General features: G+C 41.4%; 1 protein-coding gene across 6 annotated transcripts in view; it reads left to right on the forward strand.

Moving 5' to 3' along the window:
• rtkna (rhotekin a) overlaps nucleotides 1-18579 on the forward strand; it is a 54083-nt gene that overhangs the window by 14711 nt on the left and 20793 nt on the right. Inside the window, exons 1-2 of one of the 6 annotated variants that reach the window (XM_026321158.2) lie at nucleotides 672-984; nucleotides 1095-1262. The exons of 2 other annotated variants lie outside the window; for them this stretch is intronic. In XM_026321158.2, the coding sequence (XP_026176943.1) occupies nucleotides 1167-1262 (96 nt within the window). In that variant the 5' untranslated portion in view covers nucleotides 672-984; nucleotides 1095-1166. Of the gene's footprint in view, nucleotides 1-671; nucleotides 1263-8485; nucleotides 8669-12854; nucleotides 13270-18579 lie in introns of those variants that run through there. 3 more of the 6 variants (XM_026321157.2, XM_026321160.2, XM_026321159.2) reach the window with 3 other exon arrangements.

Below are 18579 nucleotides of genomic sequence, written 5' to 3' on the forward strand. Positions count from 1 at the left end.
CCAGGATTAACGCGCTGGAGAAGAGGGCCAGCTGAATTTTGGGGAAACCTATTTGTCAAGTAAGGACCGAGACGTAAACCAATTTTCCCAGAGGACAGAGGCGGAATCACCAGAACAGTTTATGGGCTGAAGGTCAGGGGGAGTGGACTTTGGGACTGTCTTGTTTTGAAGGGCAAAGGAGACTGGCCACCAAACATGCACGGTGATGGGAAAGAATTTTTTTGTATACATGGAAATATTTGTCTTTAAATAACAACATTGATTTAGCATCAGACTTAGTTTGCTCCAGTACTAAAGTATGTTTTTGTTGAATGTGTTGCCAGTTAAAATTTCATGTTTAGCCTGTGACCCTGTGACATAAGATGGGACATGTTTTCTTAAAATCTTTTTGACTTTTTAAATGTATTGTAGCCAAACTATTTCTTACAGCCAAACTGTACTTTGCAGTTACAACTTCTCCCTTTATTATTCAGCCAGTAAAAGAACAAAGATCTCCACCCTCTTGGTTGGTGGTGCGGTATTTGATATTGATTTCTTTATAAAGGGCGTCGGGGGCAGTTGCACTAAACTCCGTCTCTGTCTCTTTCTTCTGTTTTGAAAAGTTCATTACCATCACCAGAGGCTCGTCGCAGGGGTTAATGTAGCGCCGGGTTGGGTTGGGGAGAGTCGCAGGACGCGCACAGTGAACTAGCTGTGCCGATCACTCCCGCAGAGGCGATGCCCTTTAGAGGAGAGGTCTCTTGTCAAACAGAGGACAGTCGGCATTCACAATCGGGTCACAGGGACACAAAGAGAAGAACTGCATTTTAAAAGGCTTCATTCTTTCCCCGCTGCCGCTGAGTGTTGACTGTGGGTGTTTGAGAGGATCTTTGTTGGCCAGAGAGAAAGAATACGCCCCGTGAACGGATTGGGGGAATTTTACGGAGAGTTACTACAGTGCAGCCGATGCTGTCATCCAGTCCACCCCCATACGCCTTTTTGAAGGTACTAGTCCTGTTTTGGATGAGGAGCGAAACTTTTACGCATAGTTTTACGCACTGAGAGTAGAGTCGCGACTGAACCAGGATACTGTCATGATGAACTTTCTCCTCCAGGTACCTGCGGGGTAGCGGTTTGAGCCACATCAACTTCTGGTGGACGTTATTTTGTGGATATCTGCGTAAAGGATGCCAGTTAATAAATTCGCGAACATGGAGGAAAAACTGTGGATACTGGAAGATCTCAATATGATGTATATCCGTCAGATCGCGCTCAGTTTACAGGTAAAACTTTACTTCAAACTGACCATCAGTTTTTTTTAATGAACCTGTGCAATGCGTTTGTGGCGCGTCTTTGCACAGTTGTCACTAGTTTTTACACCATCTCAGTGGTGGAGTAGTGGGGTGTGTCATTGTGTGTGTGCATATAATCATGTCTCAGGTTGTTGCTTTATTTTTCCAGACTGACTGACCCTGAATACAAGCAGCCTCAGTCAGTAATAAATGAAATCTATTTTCAGACATGTCTGCCCCCCCCCCTTAAGTACAGTGCATCACTGTGTTAACTGATTGTCTCTGCAGCTGCGCCCTGTAGTGTTGTAAACTTTACAGAGAGTTTGGCTGAAGAATCTTTCTGTGTGACAAACAAGTCAAGCTGACACTGGTGTGGTCTCTCCCTTTATAGATTGCAAAGCTCCCACTGACAGCAAACAGAAAACACTGCATGCTATCCATCGCTCCCTCGCTGCCTCCTCCCAACTGGGGTTCACACACAGTCCACAGCTGCACATATGGCCCTCATAAGTCCCTATGGGAGTGTGTGTGTGTGTGTGTGTGTTTGTGGGGGCGTGTTTGGTGCCTGTTTGTATGTGTGTGTGTAGCCTAGTACTGTGTTCTGACAGAGACCGAGAAAGGTGTTCTTTCATACAACATGACAAAGGACATTAATGCATCTAACCACCTTTTATGCAGATCTCCACAATCTCTTTTACTTGGTTAATGAGGAAGTATCTTATCAATGCGTCTCATTCCAGGAGGAGAGGAGACATGGAAATGTTACTGGAATTTGAAAGTGAGATTCTAGTTCAATATATACACATACACACACACATATATATCCATCCATCCATTATCTATCTATATATATATATATATATATATATATATATATATATATATATATATATATATATACTACAATTTGGCCCCATAATCTGTGTGTACTGCAGCTGTTTAGAGGTGCAAAAGAACCATTATCTTTCTCGCTGTGTCAAATGAAATGTAGTTCAAAAGGCCTTCAGCTGCATGACACCAGGGCTGTATGAAAGGTGATATCACTCACCGGTGTGTTGTATCTGCTGGCAGTTTTGGCATCATTTATATGAACTAAGGTGTTTTGTTTATCTACCTCTGCCAAGTGCCACAGAGTGTGCCAGGTGTCTGGATTTTATTTTATAAGAGCAAATATGTGACTTTGAAGTAACATTCACACATACACAAGCCATCTTCAGCCTGTGTGAAGCCTTGTCTGGGATCTTACAGTTCCCTAATTGTTCATCTGTCTTTCTAACTCTCATTAAACTTTAGACTCACTTGTGCTTAACCCTTTCCACTCTAACAGTCTTGGTACTGAGGCAGTGTAGTATCTGTTAGTGTCTGTGATCTGCTGCCACAGAGTATGGCTTATTTATCTCTATGAAGAAAGCTAAAATAGTAAATAGTATTTTATCATTATACTTTATATATCCTGCAGTACTCAAATTTAGTAATATTGCAGTTTAGAATAATGGGGATACATTTCCAAATTAGGAAGAAGAAGAAGTCTGATTAGGAAGAAGTTGAAATTAGGTTTTTTCCTGGAGTTTATCAAATCCCACTGTGACCTAGGGAGACTCAAAATTGTTTCATATGTCACTTATCCATAGAGCCCAAGGTTGTTCATTTTAGTCTTACATGTGTGAAGCTGTGAGTGATTGATTTTAGGGATTGTATTTTCAGAAAGCTCAAAAATATGGGAAACAGCTGTGGGGATTAATGAGTGTTTTTTTGTTTTTAAGTTGATCTGGTACTATTGAGCTTATTAGTTCAACCACAGTGCCTCCTTTGATGAAGACACTGGTTTATAGCTCTGACTGGAAAGTGGCCTGAAAAATGTAAACTTAGTGCAATATTTAGCAACACTGATGAATGTCTCTTAACTGTTTTATCTAAAAACCTTTGTGCATTTAGCCATTTGCTGGTTTTTATTTTAGTTTTATTCCTGTGAATTTGGAAGAACAAAATGATGAGCCTTTATTTAGCCCTGTGGGAAACACTGTTATCGCTCTGCCACCTTGACAGGGAGGTTGGTGTCAGCTGCAGAGCTGCAGTTCTGTGCAGTAACAACTGCAAATTTCAGATGGTTGAATACAAAGTCTGTCTTATCTTCAACCCTTGGATATTTATATATTTATATGCTTTTATATTTGCACTTGTTGGCTCACATGCTTAGTAACTCAGTCACTCTCTCTGTCCCTCCATCCCCCCATGTCTCCTTTCCCTGGGTGGGTTTATGAGACTGGGATTCTTTGTATGTGGATGAGCTGCACAGCCCACAGTCTAACTGTAATTTCAGCTAGCTATGGATGTTTTTTTGTTTTTTTTCTCTGGGGTCTCTTATAAACATCCTGTTGAGTCATTACAACTTGCAGTTATTACACTTTAAATCCTGTTCATTTATTTTTCCCTGCAGCAACATATACCTGAAAGCCACCCCCATCTCCTGCACACAAATAAACATATTTATGTCGAGCACATACACAAGTACACTTTTACTTTTTTCTGCACTGATCCGATCAGAAAATTGGACCATCTATAAATTAAAAAGAAAATTAAATAGTTAGATCAGGATTGTCGGGGAGGGGGGTCCAGCATTCCTCAGGCATGTATAATTACCGTGCCAGGAAGAGGGAAAGAGCAGCTATTGTGTGACTTTCAAACCCAGTAGGAAGTAACTTTTCTGCTCTTCACGTTTTAACAAGTCGGTTATAATCTGAATGACTGCATTCTTGGCTCGACTGCCTGTTTTCTCTTGTCTCTCCTTCCTCTCCTGTGAGGCCCGTAAAGACACTTACTGCAGTACTTCTCCTTCAGTCACATTCACTTATGTGTGAAGATATTTGCCCACAAAATGCAGAATTCAGCCCTCCTCAGAGTAGAGGTGGTTGATAAGAAATGGGAAATGGCATTGTGTAATTATGGTTCCCCACCGGAAGAGACTACACTGTGTTATTGAACGCACTTCCATTAATAGACACATACACACCATTTCCTGTGACCACATGCCCGGATACACACAGCATTTTTTTTTTTCTTATTTACTTTACATTTAATGTCGCGTTTCCCCTTTTCTACATTGATAGCTCGAGGGGTTTAGATGGACCCTTTTTCCCTGGTCTAATTTTAGTCTGCAGACTGGTCTTGAATACATAGATTGTGGCTTTTCCAGAGTTAAATGTCGACATTTGTGAAAGCCTTGCTGAGGTCGTCCATTTTTGCCTGAGTTATAAAAGCAGGGTTTGTGTTAAACATTTTATTCTGCAAGTCAGCCATTGTTTGTGAAGTACAATACTTTCTCTGTGTGTGACTGTGTATGGGTGTTGACCTCACTGGGACAGAATAGCCCTGGTCTAGTCCAAAGGGTTGCAGCCTGTGCATTAAGCAATGAATTTCATCTGCTGAAATATTATAGATATAAATACAGAGATTTCATTTTTAATTTTTGCTGTTGTATTTGATGAGGTATTGAAATAAACCTGTCACTATTTCTCGAACCTGTGGAAAACATAAATTGAGAAATCCATGCAAGTAAAAAATTATTGAGCAACAGTGGTTAGATTATCTGCTTGAGAGCAATGCTAAAATTGTTCTCTATTTCAGTCTGTAAGCTTTTTGTTTGTCTACCTGATAGTGCCAACAATAGAAAGTGTTCTCAAATGTCCCCTTTAGCTTTTACATCCCCTTATAATGACCAACCTGATAAGTAACAACCTTTTATATACTGTTAAAAGACACTGACGCGTTGACCTGTACATGCTGTAGTCATAGAAACTCAACCTCTGACCCTGGTTTCTCACTGCCTCACCCACAACTCATGTTTGACCTCTCACACGCTCCCAAGCCCTAATCTTAGCTGTGGCCATGCCTCAGATGTTTATGCAGTTTCTAGACACACACACAGGCTTTAAATATCTATTGGCTGATATTCATGTAGCATCTCCTCTTCTGATATCAGACCACTGGTCACGCTGACCGTTCGACTGAGTATCAAATGTAAGTGTCCACTGAGACCAGTGCCTCCTAGCTCTTTCAAACTGTACTGATGTAATACTTGTATTATTTCTTCTATATGATTCTGTTTGTTCCCTTGCACGTAAGCTGCTATGTGTGTGTCTCTGTGGCTATTTCAGCATTAACCCTGCTGTATCTACAGTAATGGTAACTCAGCTTCATGCCCTTCTCATGATGTCTAAATATCTGGAGGTCCTGGACAGGCCAAAGGCGACACTGACCACTGTTAAACCCTGCACTGCACTGGGACAGTAAACCAGTATCTTATTCTTCATCTTTACCCCAGTGATGAATTTGTAATAAGTGTGAAGGTTAATCTTATTTAAACTGCACCTGCAAAACAAAACACTAAGGTTTAGCTTCATTACCCTGGCTTACCTGGCCTAGACTCATAGTTGTTTTATTTCTAATGTTTTAATCCAGTTGTTTTCTACTGCTGACTTTTCCATTTGTCTTTTTTTTTTTAACGTACACTGAGTTCCACCAGACCTGCTTGCTTCAGTGAAAGGTGTGCTAAAGCTAACACCTCCTGCTTTCTTACGATACAGGGGACACAGTCATGTTTGAGCCAAAACCCATTGGCCCCCAGCTGACCACTTCATCAGACACTGTTTGCTGAGCTCATCTGTGCACGTCTGAGAGTGTGAGAAAATATTTGCCAAGAGTATTAAGTCAATACTTTAAGCCAAATAATCCAAGCAGTATAATTTGATTTAAACAGGGACATTTAGGCTTGGCATCCAGGATTTCACTGTAAATGTGTTTTTTCTTTTTTTTGGATTTGTTTCTAACTAGACTGAAGTATTTCCTGCAGTAGCATAACAGGCTAAAATGAACAGAAATAGCCAGGTTTGTTTACTGTACTTGTCAGTACTATGCGCATGGGTTTTAGTCTGTTTGCCGTGTGTGTGCATTGTGTGTTTGTTTGTCTTTGGCATCTGTACCATGCATAGCTACAGTAGGTTCCAGTTCTTCCAGTGCTGTATGCCAAAACCAGTTGTGATGTGTGTGAAGTAGAGGAAAAAAGGGAGCTTTGTATCACATCACACACACACCCATCATTCCCTACCCAGCTTTCCTCTCCTCCAACAACTGCACATCTAGACTTCAGACAACACTGCCAAGCCCTCCAGCCTCTCAGTCAGCCTCAAAACTGCTAAGTCCAGACCATCTCACCCCCCTCCCTTGTCATTTTTTCACCCCAGTGCTTCTCCTACCCCCAGTGCTGTATCTCTCCACCCCAGTACCTCAGTCCTCGCCCCAGCCATTGCTCAGGCAGTGGTTAGGAGGAGCAGCTGAGGTCTGAATAGGCGCTCTGTCTGAGCAGTAGCCAGTTAGATGCTGCATCCTGAGCCAGTTTCCTTAGAAAAACAACAGGCATGAGCCAAGGGAGTGAGAAGAAGAAAACACCAAGCCAAACGAAAAGGTGCTGTTATTGGAACATCGGTCTGACTCCCCATAATGCCTCAGCTTGCTTCTTTTTTCATTTGCTTCCATCTCGTCTCGAGATCTGCCTGAAACTATTTGATAATTTGACTCCACCATTTTTCTGCCTGTCTCTGCTCTCGGCTCTTATTTTCACACACCTTTATCTGCCCTTCATGTTACCTTTTCTTAATCTTCTTTCTCCACACTTTCTGCTTTGATTTGCACATGCACAAAGACAAGTTGGTTTTAACAGTTTAAGATTTTTTTCTTTTTTTCTTTTTTTTTCACAGCTGCAAAGAAAATTGCACCCACTTATGTTGTCTGAATTGAGACTGCAGTCATTATTCAAATGAGCACAGATTGGATTTAAAGTTATGCTTGACTTATTGTGTCAACAGCTCAGAGTCACTGTGTTCAAGTGCAGATATTAAAAATGTTGTATTCCTTTTGTAAAACATGTCAGTAAAATGTCTGAACATGTTCTGGAGATGCAGCTGGTGGTTCAGGCTGTTTAGTTGGATGGTTATCTTTGAGAATGTGTGCAAACACATTTTCAAAGAGCATTACATGTAATGTAATGGGTAAAATGTGTGCAAACGCATTTTCAAAGAGCATTTGGTAATTTGTTTGATTGAGCCAGTAGTTGTTTCTGTTGTTTGTCCATATGGATGCAATTTATGCCCGCATTCATGTCTTTTGTTTGTGTGCTTTCAGATAAACTCTGCACAGTATTTGGTTTACGCAACTTTATGGTCCACACAGCAGTTTTATTGATTTATGTGTCTTTGATGAGGTCTGTGTGCAGTATGTGGGAAATTTTACAGTAAGTCTGCAATAATGAATTCAGTCTATTTGTGTAGGTTTATCTCATTCTTTCTGATCTGTGGGTCCCTCAGTCCATTTCAGCACTGTGACCGTACAAAGTGAGCACCCTGGAGCAGAGAGTAGTTGGAGCTGAGAGAGACTAGGGACAAGTATGAAGCAAGAACTGTCCAAACAAACAATTAAAGCCATTCAAACCATCCATTCCTCAGTGCACATTCTCATGATAGCCTCAGCAGCATCGCCTGCATCACTATAACTTTAAAGACTGCGTCTTTTGGGGCAGTGTGAGTGTGTGATCCATGTGTGTTTAACCAGCAAGCCAAAGTGTCTAAATGAATCACTGCACACTGCGGGATCGCTGGCTGCTGAGTTGCTGTGTGCATGTGTGTGTCACTGGTGGGGGTGTGTGTTTGGCAGGTGGAACAACTCTGTCAGCGTTTGGAGGGCTGCCGCCTGGCCATCTGAGAGTCTGCTCTGCTTTAATCAAGGGCAAGAGAGGGACCTCAGCTTTCTTTCATATACAATCTAATAATGTTACTGTCTCTGTCTCCATATCTAATTTTCATAGTGTCTATAAGACACGTCATACACATAGCGGTTTAGTTGTTGTAATGCTAATAATTTTGAATCATTCAACACTTAAAGTGACAGAGCAGACGGGGTGGATCACATCACAGCATCTGTTCAGGTCTTTGCTATCACAGCAGCAAGAGCACAGAAAGGCAAGACCAGGCTATGAGTTTTATGTGACCCCTGCTGGTGGGTGCCTAGCCTTGAGAAGATGGATGGCTGGGCTGTTAAGGAAAACCTAAATGCCAAAGGCAAACTGTGACAGGGGAATTCTAAGCTTTGTAGGCGGGTCGGCAGGAGCCAGTGCTTAAAGCTGAGGCCATGACTGCTGAAAGGGGTCTCTTGTCGTGGTACGAGGTGTTGATAGGCAAGGCCGAGCCGTCCCTCCTCCCACTCAAAACAATGTCACACACCCCAAGAACAGCCTTTCTGTCTCACTAATGGGATATTACTGGAGCAAACTGCCTATCTGGATGATGTCATGTTTAGTGCTTGGGGTCCAAAGCTCAGGGTCACATTAGAAGACATCTGTGATAGTGGTATGTACAAAACACTTTGAAATAGGCAGTTGTTCTCATGAGTTGCGGGAATATCTTTTCTTGAACACACAAAATTTATTCTGTTACCCTCCATGTGCACTTAGCTTCCCTCCTTACTGAAGCTGTTAAACAAAAGCTCAGGTTGTCTTGAGTTTATGGTTGTCCATGTCAGTGTATGTGTTTTTGTTCATGTCCTCACTAGCAGATGAAAATGTTAATCCATCTTAGTTTTGTTGGGATAGACTAAGAAACTGGATAGAGATTCCTGTTGAATCTTGGGTAAAATATGGCTCAATGGCTGGCACTGATGGTTAACCTGAGTAGAGATTTCTGATTCCTGTGTCATTAGTCAGTATGTCATTTGACACAGGCGGGCAGTAGGTTGTTATGTAACTACATGTGTAATTTTATTGAGGCACTATATTTGGGCTACAAGAAAACACGCGCTCACAGCCCGTGTCCTCACAGTTGGCGTTCACAGCTGTCACTGTAAGATTCACCAAGGGTCACTGTTAGTATATATAGCTATGAATATGATCACTATTAACTTGCATAATACTAAGATATTGTTTGCAATAGTGATGTATTACTAATGACATAAGTGTTTTATGACAATGTTTATTAGGTTTCTCATGTAGCAGGTGTTGGTATTAGAGTGATGAACAGCCCAGTCACATACATAAACCACACTACTGCTGGTATTTAGATAAATGTCTCTGTAACTAAATAATCAATTCATTTGTGATATTGATGTCATGTCTGTCTGGTGTCAGTTTCTAGTCCACTCGCAGCATTGCTGAGGTTTGATAGCAGTCATTTCTATGATGCAGCACCTCAGGGTGTCTCATGCTTGGAGGACAGTGGGTGTTTACACAATTCAGAGTCCTTGGGTGAGACACAACCGTGACAGGTGCATAATGATATGGACATTATTTGTTAGACACGAAGCACAGCTCAGCAGTGAGAGCAGAGGGGAGGATTGAATGATCCTGTTTGTCTGTAGTCTTTGTCATGCCCTCTTATGGCCAATAGGGGGCTGATAGCATAACCATCTTGAATCAATAAGTGAGTAAATTGTTTTCTCCCTGGATTATGTAATATCTACACACATGGGCAATATGATGTAATATGAATGATTAAAGTTGAAAAATAAAAGAGGTAGTAAATAATGGATAGATTTATAGTGTGGCTGTACTATAAATACAATAAAATGATTTTGGCATTTATGTTGGATGCCTGATAGACTCAGTCTTCCATTCCCATATGCCGATCCCAGTTTCAGCCTGTAAATTAAGACAGAAAGTTTAACTCCAGCAGAGGAATTCCTAAGGAAAATGTTAAGTTATTTTTACACTACACTAGTGTGCATACTGGTTTAATCCACATATACTGCACTGTTTACCAATATACTGCCAGAGACTACCAGTCTGTTCAAGGTGTACACTCCCTCTTGCTCAGTGTCAACTGGAATAGGCTCCAGCCCCTGGTTGCAGGGGTATGTGTTAAATAATGTTAATAATGTTAATAATGTTAATAATGTTAAATAATGGATGGATGGATGTTTACCTGAATACCTGCAGTCATTACTAGTATTGTGCTACCATAAAAGAACTTTCATCTAAAAATGTATCGATGATGGGAAAAGTATTACACTCTTACTTTTATCCCCCTCACTTTGTATTAAAGCAAATTAAGCTTATCAGTGTCCTTCAGTGACTCTTCTAGTGAAATTTCCCAGGGACTTTTGTTCAGACAAGGGTCGTGAAAAAAAGTGGGGAAAAATATTTGAAGAGAAACACATGATCTGTCCCCTAACAACTGCTGTCAACAGAGGGACCAGATTTATATCTGCTCCAAACTAATGTGTGAATTCTTCTCAGCTTATTTATTGTGCAGCTACTCCTCCGGGCCAGAAAAGAAAATTAGGATTTAATTTTTATCCAAGTGATCTAATGAAAGATTACAAATGGAACAAAAAGGACGGAGAAAGAGAGATGCATGTCAGCAGAAGGTTGTCATATTGGTGTGTCCACAGTGGGGAAAGAAGGTGTCTTAAGGGTGTACAGTAGCAGCACAGAGGAAGAGAATACTTGTTTGGGGAAGTCACTCTTGTCGGTGAGTCAATAGGAAATGCTTGTTTCCCAGAGGGAGGGGCAGAGTAGGTTAGTTTGGCCTAAGGAATGTCCTTTCATCCTGTGAAATGCAGTGTAATCACATTGAGAAAGATGGTATCATTCATTCAGCTGGTCCCACTGAGTCATTTACCATGGGAAAACTGAACATGACTTCAAGTGTGTCTTATCTTATACCAAGAGAGCTGCAATATTTTCACAGATTTAGTACTTTTTTTTTTTTTTTTTTGGCAATATCATATTCAAATTGAACAGGTGGACATGGACTGTGCATTCTTTGTATTGGTATTGTTACTCACATGTGTCTTGTGAATGAGAATAGTGTAAATTTGTCTCTGACAGTTCTTCTCTAGCTGGCTCTCTGGCACAGCTACTTGCTGGTGAAACCTTAATCTGATTAACACTAGGATATTTACAGCTCTAAGTCCTGCCTCATCAAGGCTCATCTTGTTTTGTTTTGTTTTTTTTGTTGAGCACGTCCGATCACACAGAGACACGAGCAAAGACGGGGAAAAAGAGGTTTCCATAAAACGATACATGGCTAATTTTAAAAACTTTACCATTCCTTTTGGTGTTTATGTTTGGTTTCTCTGGGAGCGACCTGTGCTGTGTGAAGTAAATGAGATGAAAAAGTACCCCCTTCTGTCTTGTCTTTAGTGAGAGGTAATTCTCACAGCCAGATGCACAGATGTATCATTGCACCACTGAGATGGACTTTGTTGCTCTGTTGCTGTTTGCTGAGGCTGCCCACAGACTTGACTCTCTCCTCCTCCATTCTGATCCTCCTACATGTCATCTGCTGCATCTCTGGACTGAGTCTGTCATCCTACCTCTCAGCTCACCCACAAAAAACACACAACAAAGCAAGTGTTGTGGGTTGTGTCTTTCTTTGTTGAAATTGTATTCATTTTGTCTGGTTGATATTTAGAAAAAACAAAATGGGGATATTATTTGACTTTTTATTCCCTGCAGAGGTGTTTTCATAACAACCTCCTTGCTTTGCAAAATATGTCCTGGACACAGCATTATTAGCTTTGCAGTGCAGGTTTCCTGTGGCCCAGCTTTGTCAGCTGATTCACCCTAAACCCTGTTTTTATTCCTACATTTAATTCTAACTGGACTCATCTTTGTTTTCCACCTGCTCACAAATCAGTCTCATACATCACCCGTCGACAAGGCGATGCGCTCCGCTGCACAACGACTTTGCAGTGCACGCTTATGAGCCAGGCAGTAAACAGATGCATGCACAGAAAAATGAAGGGCAGAGGAAAACAAGTGAAGATTTTATTTTTTTTATTTTCCCTGAAATAAGTTACTCTGTCAATGCCTACATACTGTACAATCTATATACCAACTCTGTGCTGCTGTCTAATGTTTTGTGTGCAGACTGTCTTCACATTGAAACAGATTAAACTTAATTTACCATATTTATGTGTATGCAGCTGCCATTGCCACAAATGATTATTATAAACTTATTTATTAAAAGGAGGGGGGGTTTAGCCTTTATTATACATCAATGCAAAAAAACAGATTGACCAGTGCATTGCAAAATTGCAAAAAAAAAAAAAAGTTGAGTCATAACTTAAAAAAGGAAAATGTCTTTTTCCACTGTGGGCGGTGTAGGCACAAAGCAGCTAGTGTGCATTTTACTGACACATTCTGCAAGGAACTTCAAACTACAGCCAAACCCAGAGCTGCCAAATCCTTCTTATGTCAGTTTCTCCCAAATAGCTGTTGACTGTGTCCTGCCCTTCTGTAAGGTTTTAGAGAGACCCTGACAACTGATGGGAAATAAAACGCTAAAATACATCAACAAACCTCTGAGCAATACATCATTTAGCTCCATTATTTCTGATTTATTGTGTGTCTGGTCTACACTCCTAAAAATGCTGCACCGTGATGCTCCTCAAGGACCCCTGGAGGACCCTCTCTGAGAGCCGCTGCGTTAAATGACAGTTTATTCTCCTTTGCTTGCGCGCAGCTACACACAGATTAGACACACACACACACACCCGCCTCCTCGGAAACGGCTCTCGGTTGGTCCATCAGTCGGTCAGTCTTTGTCCTCCCTTGTGCTGGTAGTGTTATGAGTGAATCGGGACCGGGTCTATATGGCGCTATAGGACAGCGACGGCGACAGTGGCTGTTATGATGATAATGGAAACACAGAGAGGGGCACAGACACATGGCCGCTATCGTTTCCAAATTCCCAGGAGCGGGGTTTGAGATTTCTGCGCGGATCCTTAACAACTTCTGAGATTATTAACCGGCGTCTGTTTACGGATTTTCACTGGCTGTTTCCTCTTGGCTGTAAATGGAGGTGCCTCAAAGGGACAGCCTGAGTTAAGCCGTTTCAAAGGGTGTGTGGGACCCCGGTGTTCCGTGACGCGTCCGTGCTGCCAGTTTTGGAGAGTTTGGGAAGCCGAGTCCTGCTTTGTGAATAGGATGAACAACTCAAAGAATCAGAGGGTAAGTTTGGTGTTTTTGGTCAGTGCAGAAAGATTCAGAACTGTTAGTTTCAGACGAAATGGAAAATGTCTGTCACTTGTAAAAGGCTACGTGTCACGGTTCGGGTTCATTCGTCGCCGTCAGATCTCTATGTCTCTATGTTGCTTTATGATCCATCCCACAGTGATCAGCACAGCAGCAGCTTTGGAAACATCCCATTGAGTCTGATTGACTGAAGCAGGTCTACTCTGATAACGTGGCTCTGTGTGTTGAAAACAATTTCAAAAACGTGGTATTTCATCTGATCAGGACATAAATAACAAACTGTGATTTGTTGGTTCAGTTTTATTTGCGTAATTCCAACTTTTCGAACTGACTCACGTTGCTCTTTCTCACCACAGAGACTGAGGAAATGACAGATGAACTACTTCTCAAAGTTTAATTAATCGGAGGAAATTGTTTAATTGGTGTATAGGAATTAAAGAGCGATAATGATGTGTGAAAGAAATGATGTCCTGTAGGCTGCTACAAGTTAAAACTCCTCATGATCATGATTTTCCTTTTAAAGATTAAGGGAGTTTGGTTAGAGTATACATCCCATACTGTGCTAGTATTATTTATGAGTGGTAGGTGGAGCAGGCTTTGTTATTTAGCCTCTGACATAATGACCAGTTCACTCATTTATTTATTTTTTCTTTTTTTTTTTTGCGTTTTTACATCTGTGGCTGTCTGTGCTGTGTGTGTGTGTGTGTGTGTGTGTGTGTGTGTGTGTGTGTGTGTGTGTGTGTGTGTGTGTGTGTGTGTGTGTGTGGGTGGGTCAGTGGAGTAAATGGTGAGTTTATTAAAGAGATGATTGTCTGACAGTGCTGTGACATATCGGCCAGCTCCTCATAGTAGGAACAGTAATGTAACAACTGTCGGGTATTACTGCTGTAATGACTTATCAGCCTTTCCTCTCTCCTGTGAATAAACATTTCCTAAACGCACTGACTTGGCACCCTTTACTGCCATTTTCACATCATTAAAATAATGAAATGCCAAGGGTTTTTGACAAGAAAGTTGTTTCAGCCCTGAGGACACATGTATAGCAGAGACACATCTGTCATGTATTTCTATTTTAGGCAGCGGTTCATCATGTTTTCCATTTCCACACAAATGCACTCCAAACCTCAGAAAAGACGTCAAAATAAAGGACCGCTACCAAAAATGTTTTCAGCATGCGTTACAGTTAGGAGCAGTGGCCAGACATCCTGAGCGTGTGTGTGACTGGTAGCCACTGGTTTGTTAGTTTGAGCGCTGTCATACATGTACTGACTCATACTGAAACTCTATCCATTTATAGATTAACCATCTCCATCTGTTGACTACCTTTGCTGCCTCACTGACTGACTGCAAGAGATAGTGCTTGAATTTAGATTTTAGTCTCATGTCGATTTAAAAGGTCACATGCATCAGTCAGTGATTGAAAGAGCAGGATAGATGAGATCTTTCCATTCCTGGAATACAGCTTTCACTTTTGAGTGTGTGTGTGTGTGCGTGTGCGTGTGTGCGTGTGTGTGTGTGTGTGTGTGTAAATAGCTATCTTAAAGTATGTCATGGGGTCATTTTGTCTCTACTAGTGTCACAGCCACAGTCATCTCTGATCATTAGTAGTGAAAAGGTCACTGATGTGCCAGAGCTCCTCCTCACTGTGACTACACAGCATCCTCAATATACAGTACAGCCTGTCTGATGCTTTTTATGCAATGACATGCTGCTGTTTGCTGTGGTATTTCAGTCTAGTCTTGCTCATTTTATGCTGCAGTTCAGCTGATCTGCTGTTTGCTGTTAAATGCATTTCTGCCCATGCGGTTCATTGCGTTTGCATTTAAACAAAGAGCAAAAAAAGTCAGCTTCTTGTGTAGAATCCTTCAGCCCGTGTCTTCTAATCAATAACCACTTACTGCAGAGGAGCTTTCTGCAGTCAAGCCTCTGTCCATCAACCTTCCTGGCTCGCTCTTGTGAGATAGGTATCTCGAGTGTCTCCTCTGCTTGTATCTGTCTCTCCTTCCCTTCCCTCCCCATCTTTCATTCTGCAGTCACGTGTGTGTTTTTTCTCCTGCTGCCTCTCTCTGCCCCTGCTTTCTGCTGCTTAGTGTCTGCAGTAGAGGTCATTCTGTTTTCTCTGCTGATATTGTCCATTGCTTTTTCCCATGAGACAGCTGCTGGGACTGAGATAGGCAAGACTTCCTCGGCCTGTGAAACAGAGGGGGAACCGCAACCCACTACTCTATACTCTGAGTGGAAGAGCGTTTGAATTGGACTGTGTTTTGTTTCTCTCCTTGAGCCAGTTGTCTAAAGAAGAGTATAAAAAATGAGCCACTTATACCCTGCTCTGCCACAATATTGCCTCTCTGTCCGCCCAATTATAGATATTGTACCTCCAGCTTATTTGAATCAACTCCCGGGGTTTTCTTACAGCCTTGCCTTATTTGGTACTCCTTTTCTGTTTGTGGTTTCTGGCTTCATGACTCAAATGCACCCTGAACCGATTAAAAAAACTGCCCTGACCTGCCACAGCAGAGCTACTTTGGTAATGTTCCTGTTTTTCTTTCTCCGTTTAGCAGCAAGTGTTGTGGCAGGTGGAGTGAGTTCTCGGTGGGTTTGTCCTGGAATAAGTGCCTCAGAGTGAAAGACAGGAAGGAGAAGTGAGGAAAGGAACAAATAGGTTTGACTCAGGAGGAGATACCTCTGCATTGTAACAATCATGCTTTACATAGGACAGCATGTAGATTTATGCTGGTTTGGCTTGATGGTGCACATTTACTGGGTGAAGATAGGAGGGATGGACAAGTAGGAAGACGTATAGATCATACGTGACAGACGGTCTCGGGTGAGAGAGCTTAGTACCACAGACAGATAATCAGACAAGCTGCTAATGTAGAGCTAGTGGCAGCGGATCACAATTAGACCTGCCACATGTCTGTCATGTCTATCTGAGGAAGCTGAGCTGTCAGTCATTTATACAGTGCAGTTTGACAGGCTCTCTATTACCTGCTGCATGTTGTCTGTTTATCTTCCTATGGGTGTGTGGACAGCTTTTATCTCAAACCCATCGTTGAGGACGTTTTCACTGTGAGGTGATTTTGGCTGGTCCTCAAAACTTCAAAGCGATGTTTGAGGGTCAAGACTTGGTTTTAGGGTTTTGGTTAGTGTTAAGTTAGTTGTGAAGGTTACATTTAGCATCAGGGACTAGAGACTGCATTATAGCCACGTGTCCCCACAACTGAAGTAAGACCAATTTCTGTGTGTGTGTCTTCCTTCCTTTTACACATCTGTGCTGCCAATTCATGATTAGGTTATGTTTGTTTAGTGAAATTGCTCTTGTTTTGCTGATATGAGTGGAGCCACAAACGACACAGACACACTCAGTGAATCTGCTGAGATCTAACATAATGGATAATCCATATAGGATAGCCCTTACTCTGTTCCCAAGGCCCTCTGATGAAATGCTGGCATGGACGTATAGAATCGTTTATAAAATATCAAAGGCACAGCGTTACACTCACATTCAAGCACACATTTGTTTTTATTACTCATGGGGACTTTAATATCAACCACTGTTAAGTTCTTGAAAATTTACACTAAGCTTAACCACAACCACTATTTGCTTAAACCTAACCTTAAACCTTCACCCTAAAATTCAATTGCTGACATTGTGAGGGCATAAAGAAAGGCTGAGCCACCACCATGCAATTATATAAACAGATGATGGTCCCCACAGTGTCAGTTATACCAGGCACACAAACACACAGACACACATCATGCTGCTCTCAGGAAACCTCAGCCAGCGTTGGGTCGAGCTTAGATGTTGCAGACAGTGAGGGTTGTGTTTATCCATGTGTGTGACAGAGGACACACAAAGGTTCATGGATTTGCTAAGGAAGAGAATGTGAAAGGCGTGTGGTGCACACATGAAGCCTGACTCCCAAATGCTCTTCTGCTGTTAATAATGAAATACACTTATTTAGGTGGATTTATCTTTGTCTGCATGTGTATCTGTTTGACTGAAGTAGAACCTCCATAAATATCCCTGCACTAAGCATTTATTCTACACTGGAAAAAAACTGACATGATTTGATATTTTTAGACTGAAATGGACAGTAGCCAATAGTTATCTTGTTTACATTTGAATATTGAAACACAACAGTATTAAGGTCTATTATTTTGCCCTCTTCATTTGAAGAGGGTAAAATAAACCCATGTCCACATAATTTAAATGATGAATATAATCTATAGTACAAAGAAACGAAAATTTCAGTGCAGCTTTTACACTCTGCTGTTTATTGACTGCCGTCAGTGCTGCTTCATCATGAGACTGCAGGCAGAAGAAAGAGGATTTAATGAAAAGCCATTATTAGTTAAATTTATCTTAATTCCCTCGCAGTACAGGCAGGAAAGACAGCAGCTCTGTACTGTTAACTGGAATGTAAGGAAATATGAGACCCACCTCAGATCTGCTTGTGTCTGCATGACGACTGTATGTTATAATAACACGTCTTCACATGGAGGCTGTGCATTGTTCAGTTGGAGCTAAATAAATATTATGCAAAGTTTTAAGTTCTACACTGGTTTGTATGCTTGTATGCAAATGTGGATCCCCTAATCTGTTAAAAATGTTCTGGAGGGCATAGATAAGAACCATGCAAAGACACACGCACGCACACGCACACACACACACACACACACACACACACACACACTTACTTGCTGCGATTAATTATATTCCTTTTCTCGTTCTTTTTGCTTCTTAATCTTAGTTGTTCTTATCTGCCTTCTTGCCTTCCCAACTCATTTTCTCATTGAGCTGAACACACTTGTACACATACGCACACTTACAGTGAGTGTAACACACACAAACACACACACACGCACACAGACTAAGGGTTAATGTGGACCATTAGTAACCAGAGCAGGCTGTAAGTGCTGTAAAGTGGCTTAAGGGTGGAACCAAAGTTACAGACTCTGGCTCTGTGAATGGGTCTCACCTTACATGTGTTCCCCCTGACAGTAATATGACTGTCATTAATCAAGGCAGTGAAACAAAGTACTCCTACTATCCTGGGATAGCTATGTTCTGTGTGTCTTAATTCATAGCAGCCATTAATTAATTGTGTGTTGCAAGACTGTAAAACTATCCTACAGACTCACCAAAAACATTTTCATTACTATTTGTGGTAAATCTTTACTTTTTCAGGAGACCTTAAATTTTGTCACAGACAGAGTGAGGGTAGGAACACTATAATTTCTGTAGTCATAAAACTGTTAGAATTACAAAATAAGTTTCTTCCA

Source organism: Mastacembelus armatus, chromosome 9 (assembly GCF_900324485.2).
Source record: "Mastacembelus armatus chromosome 9, fMasArm1.2, whole genome shotgun sequence".
In the NCBI taxonomy this organism is placed as follows: Eukaryota; Metazoa; Chordata; class Actinopteri; order Synbranchiformes; family Mastacembelidae; genus Mastacembelus; species Mastacembelus armatus.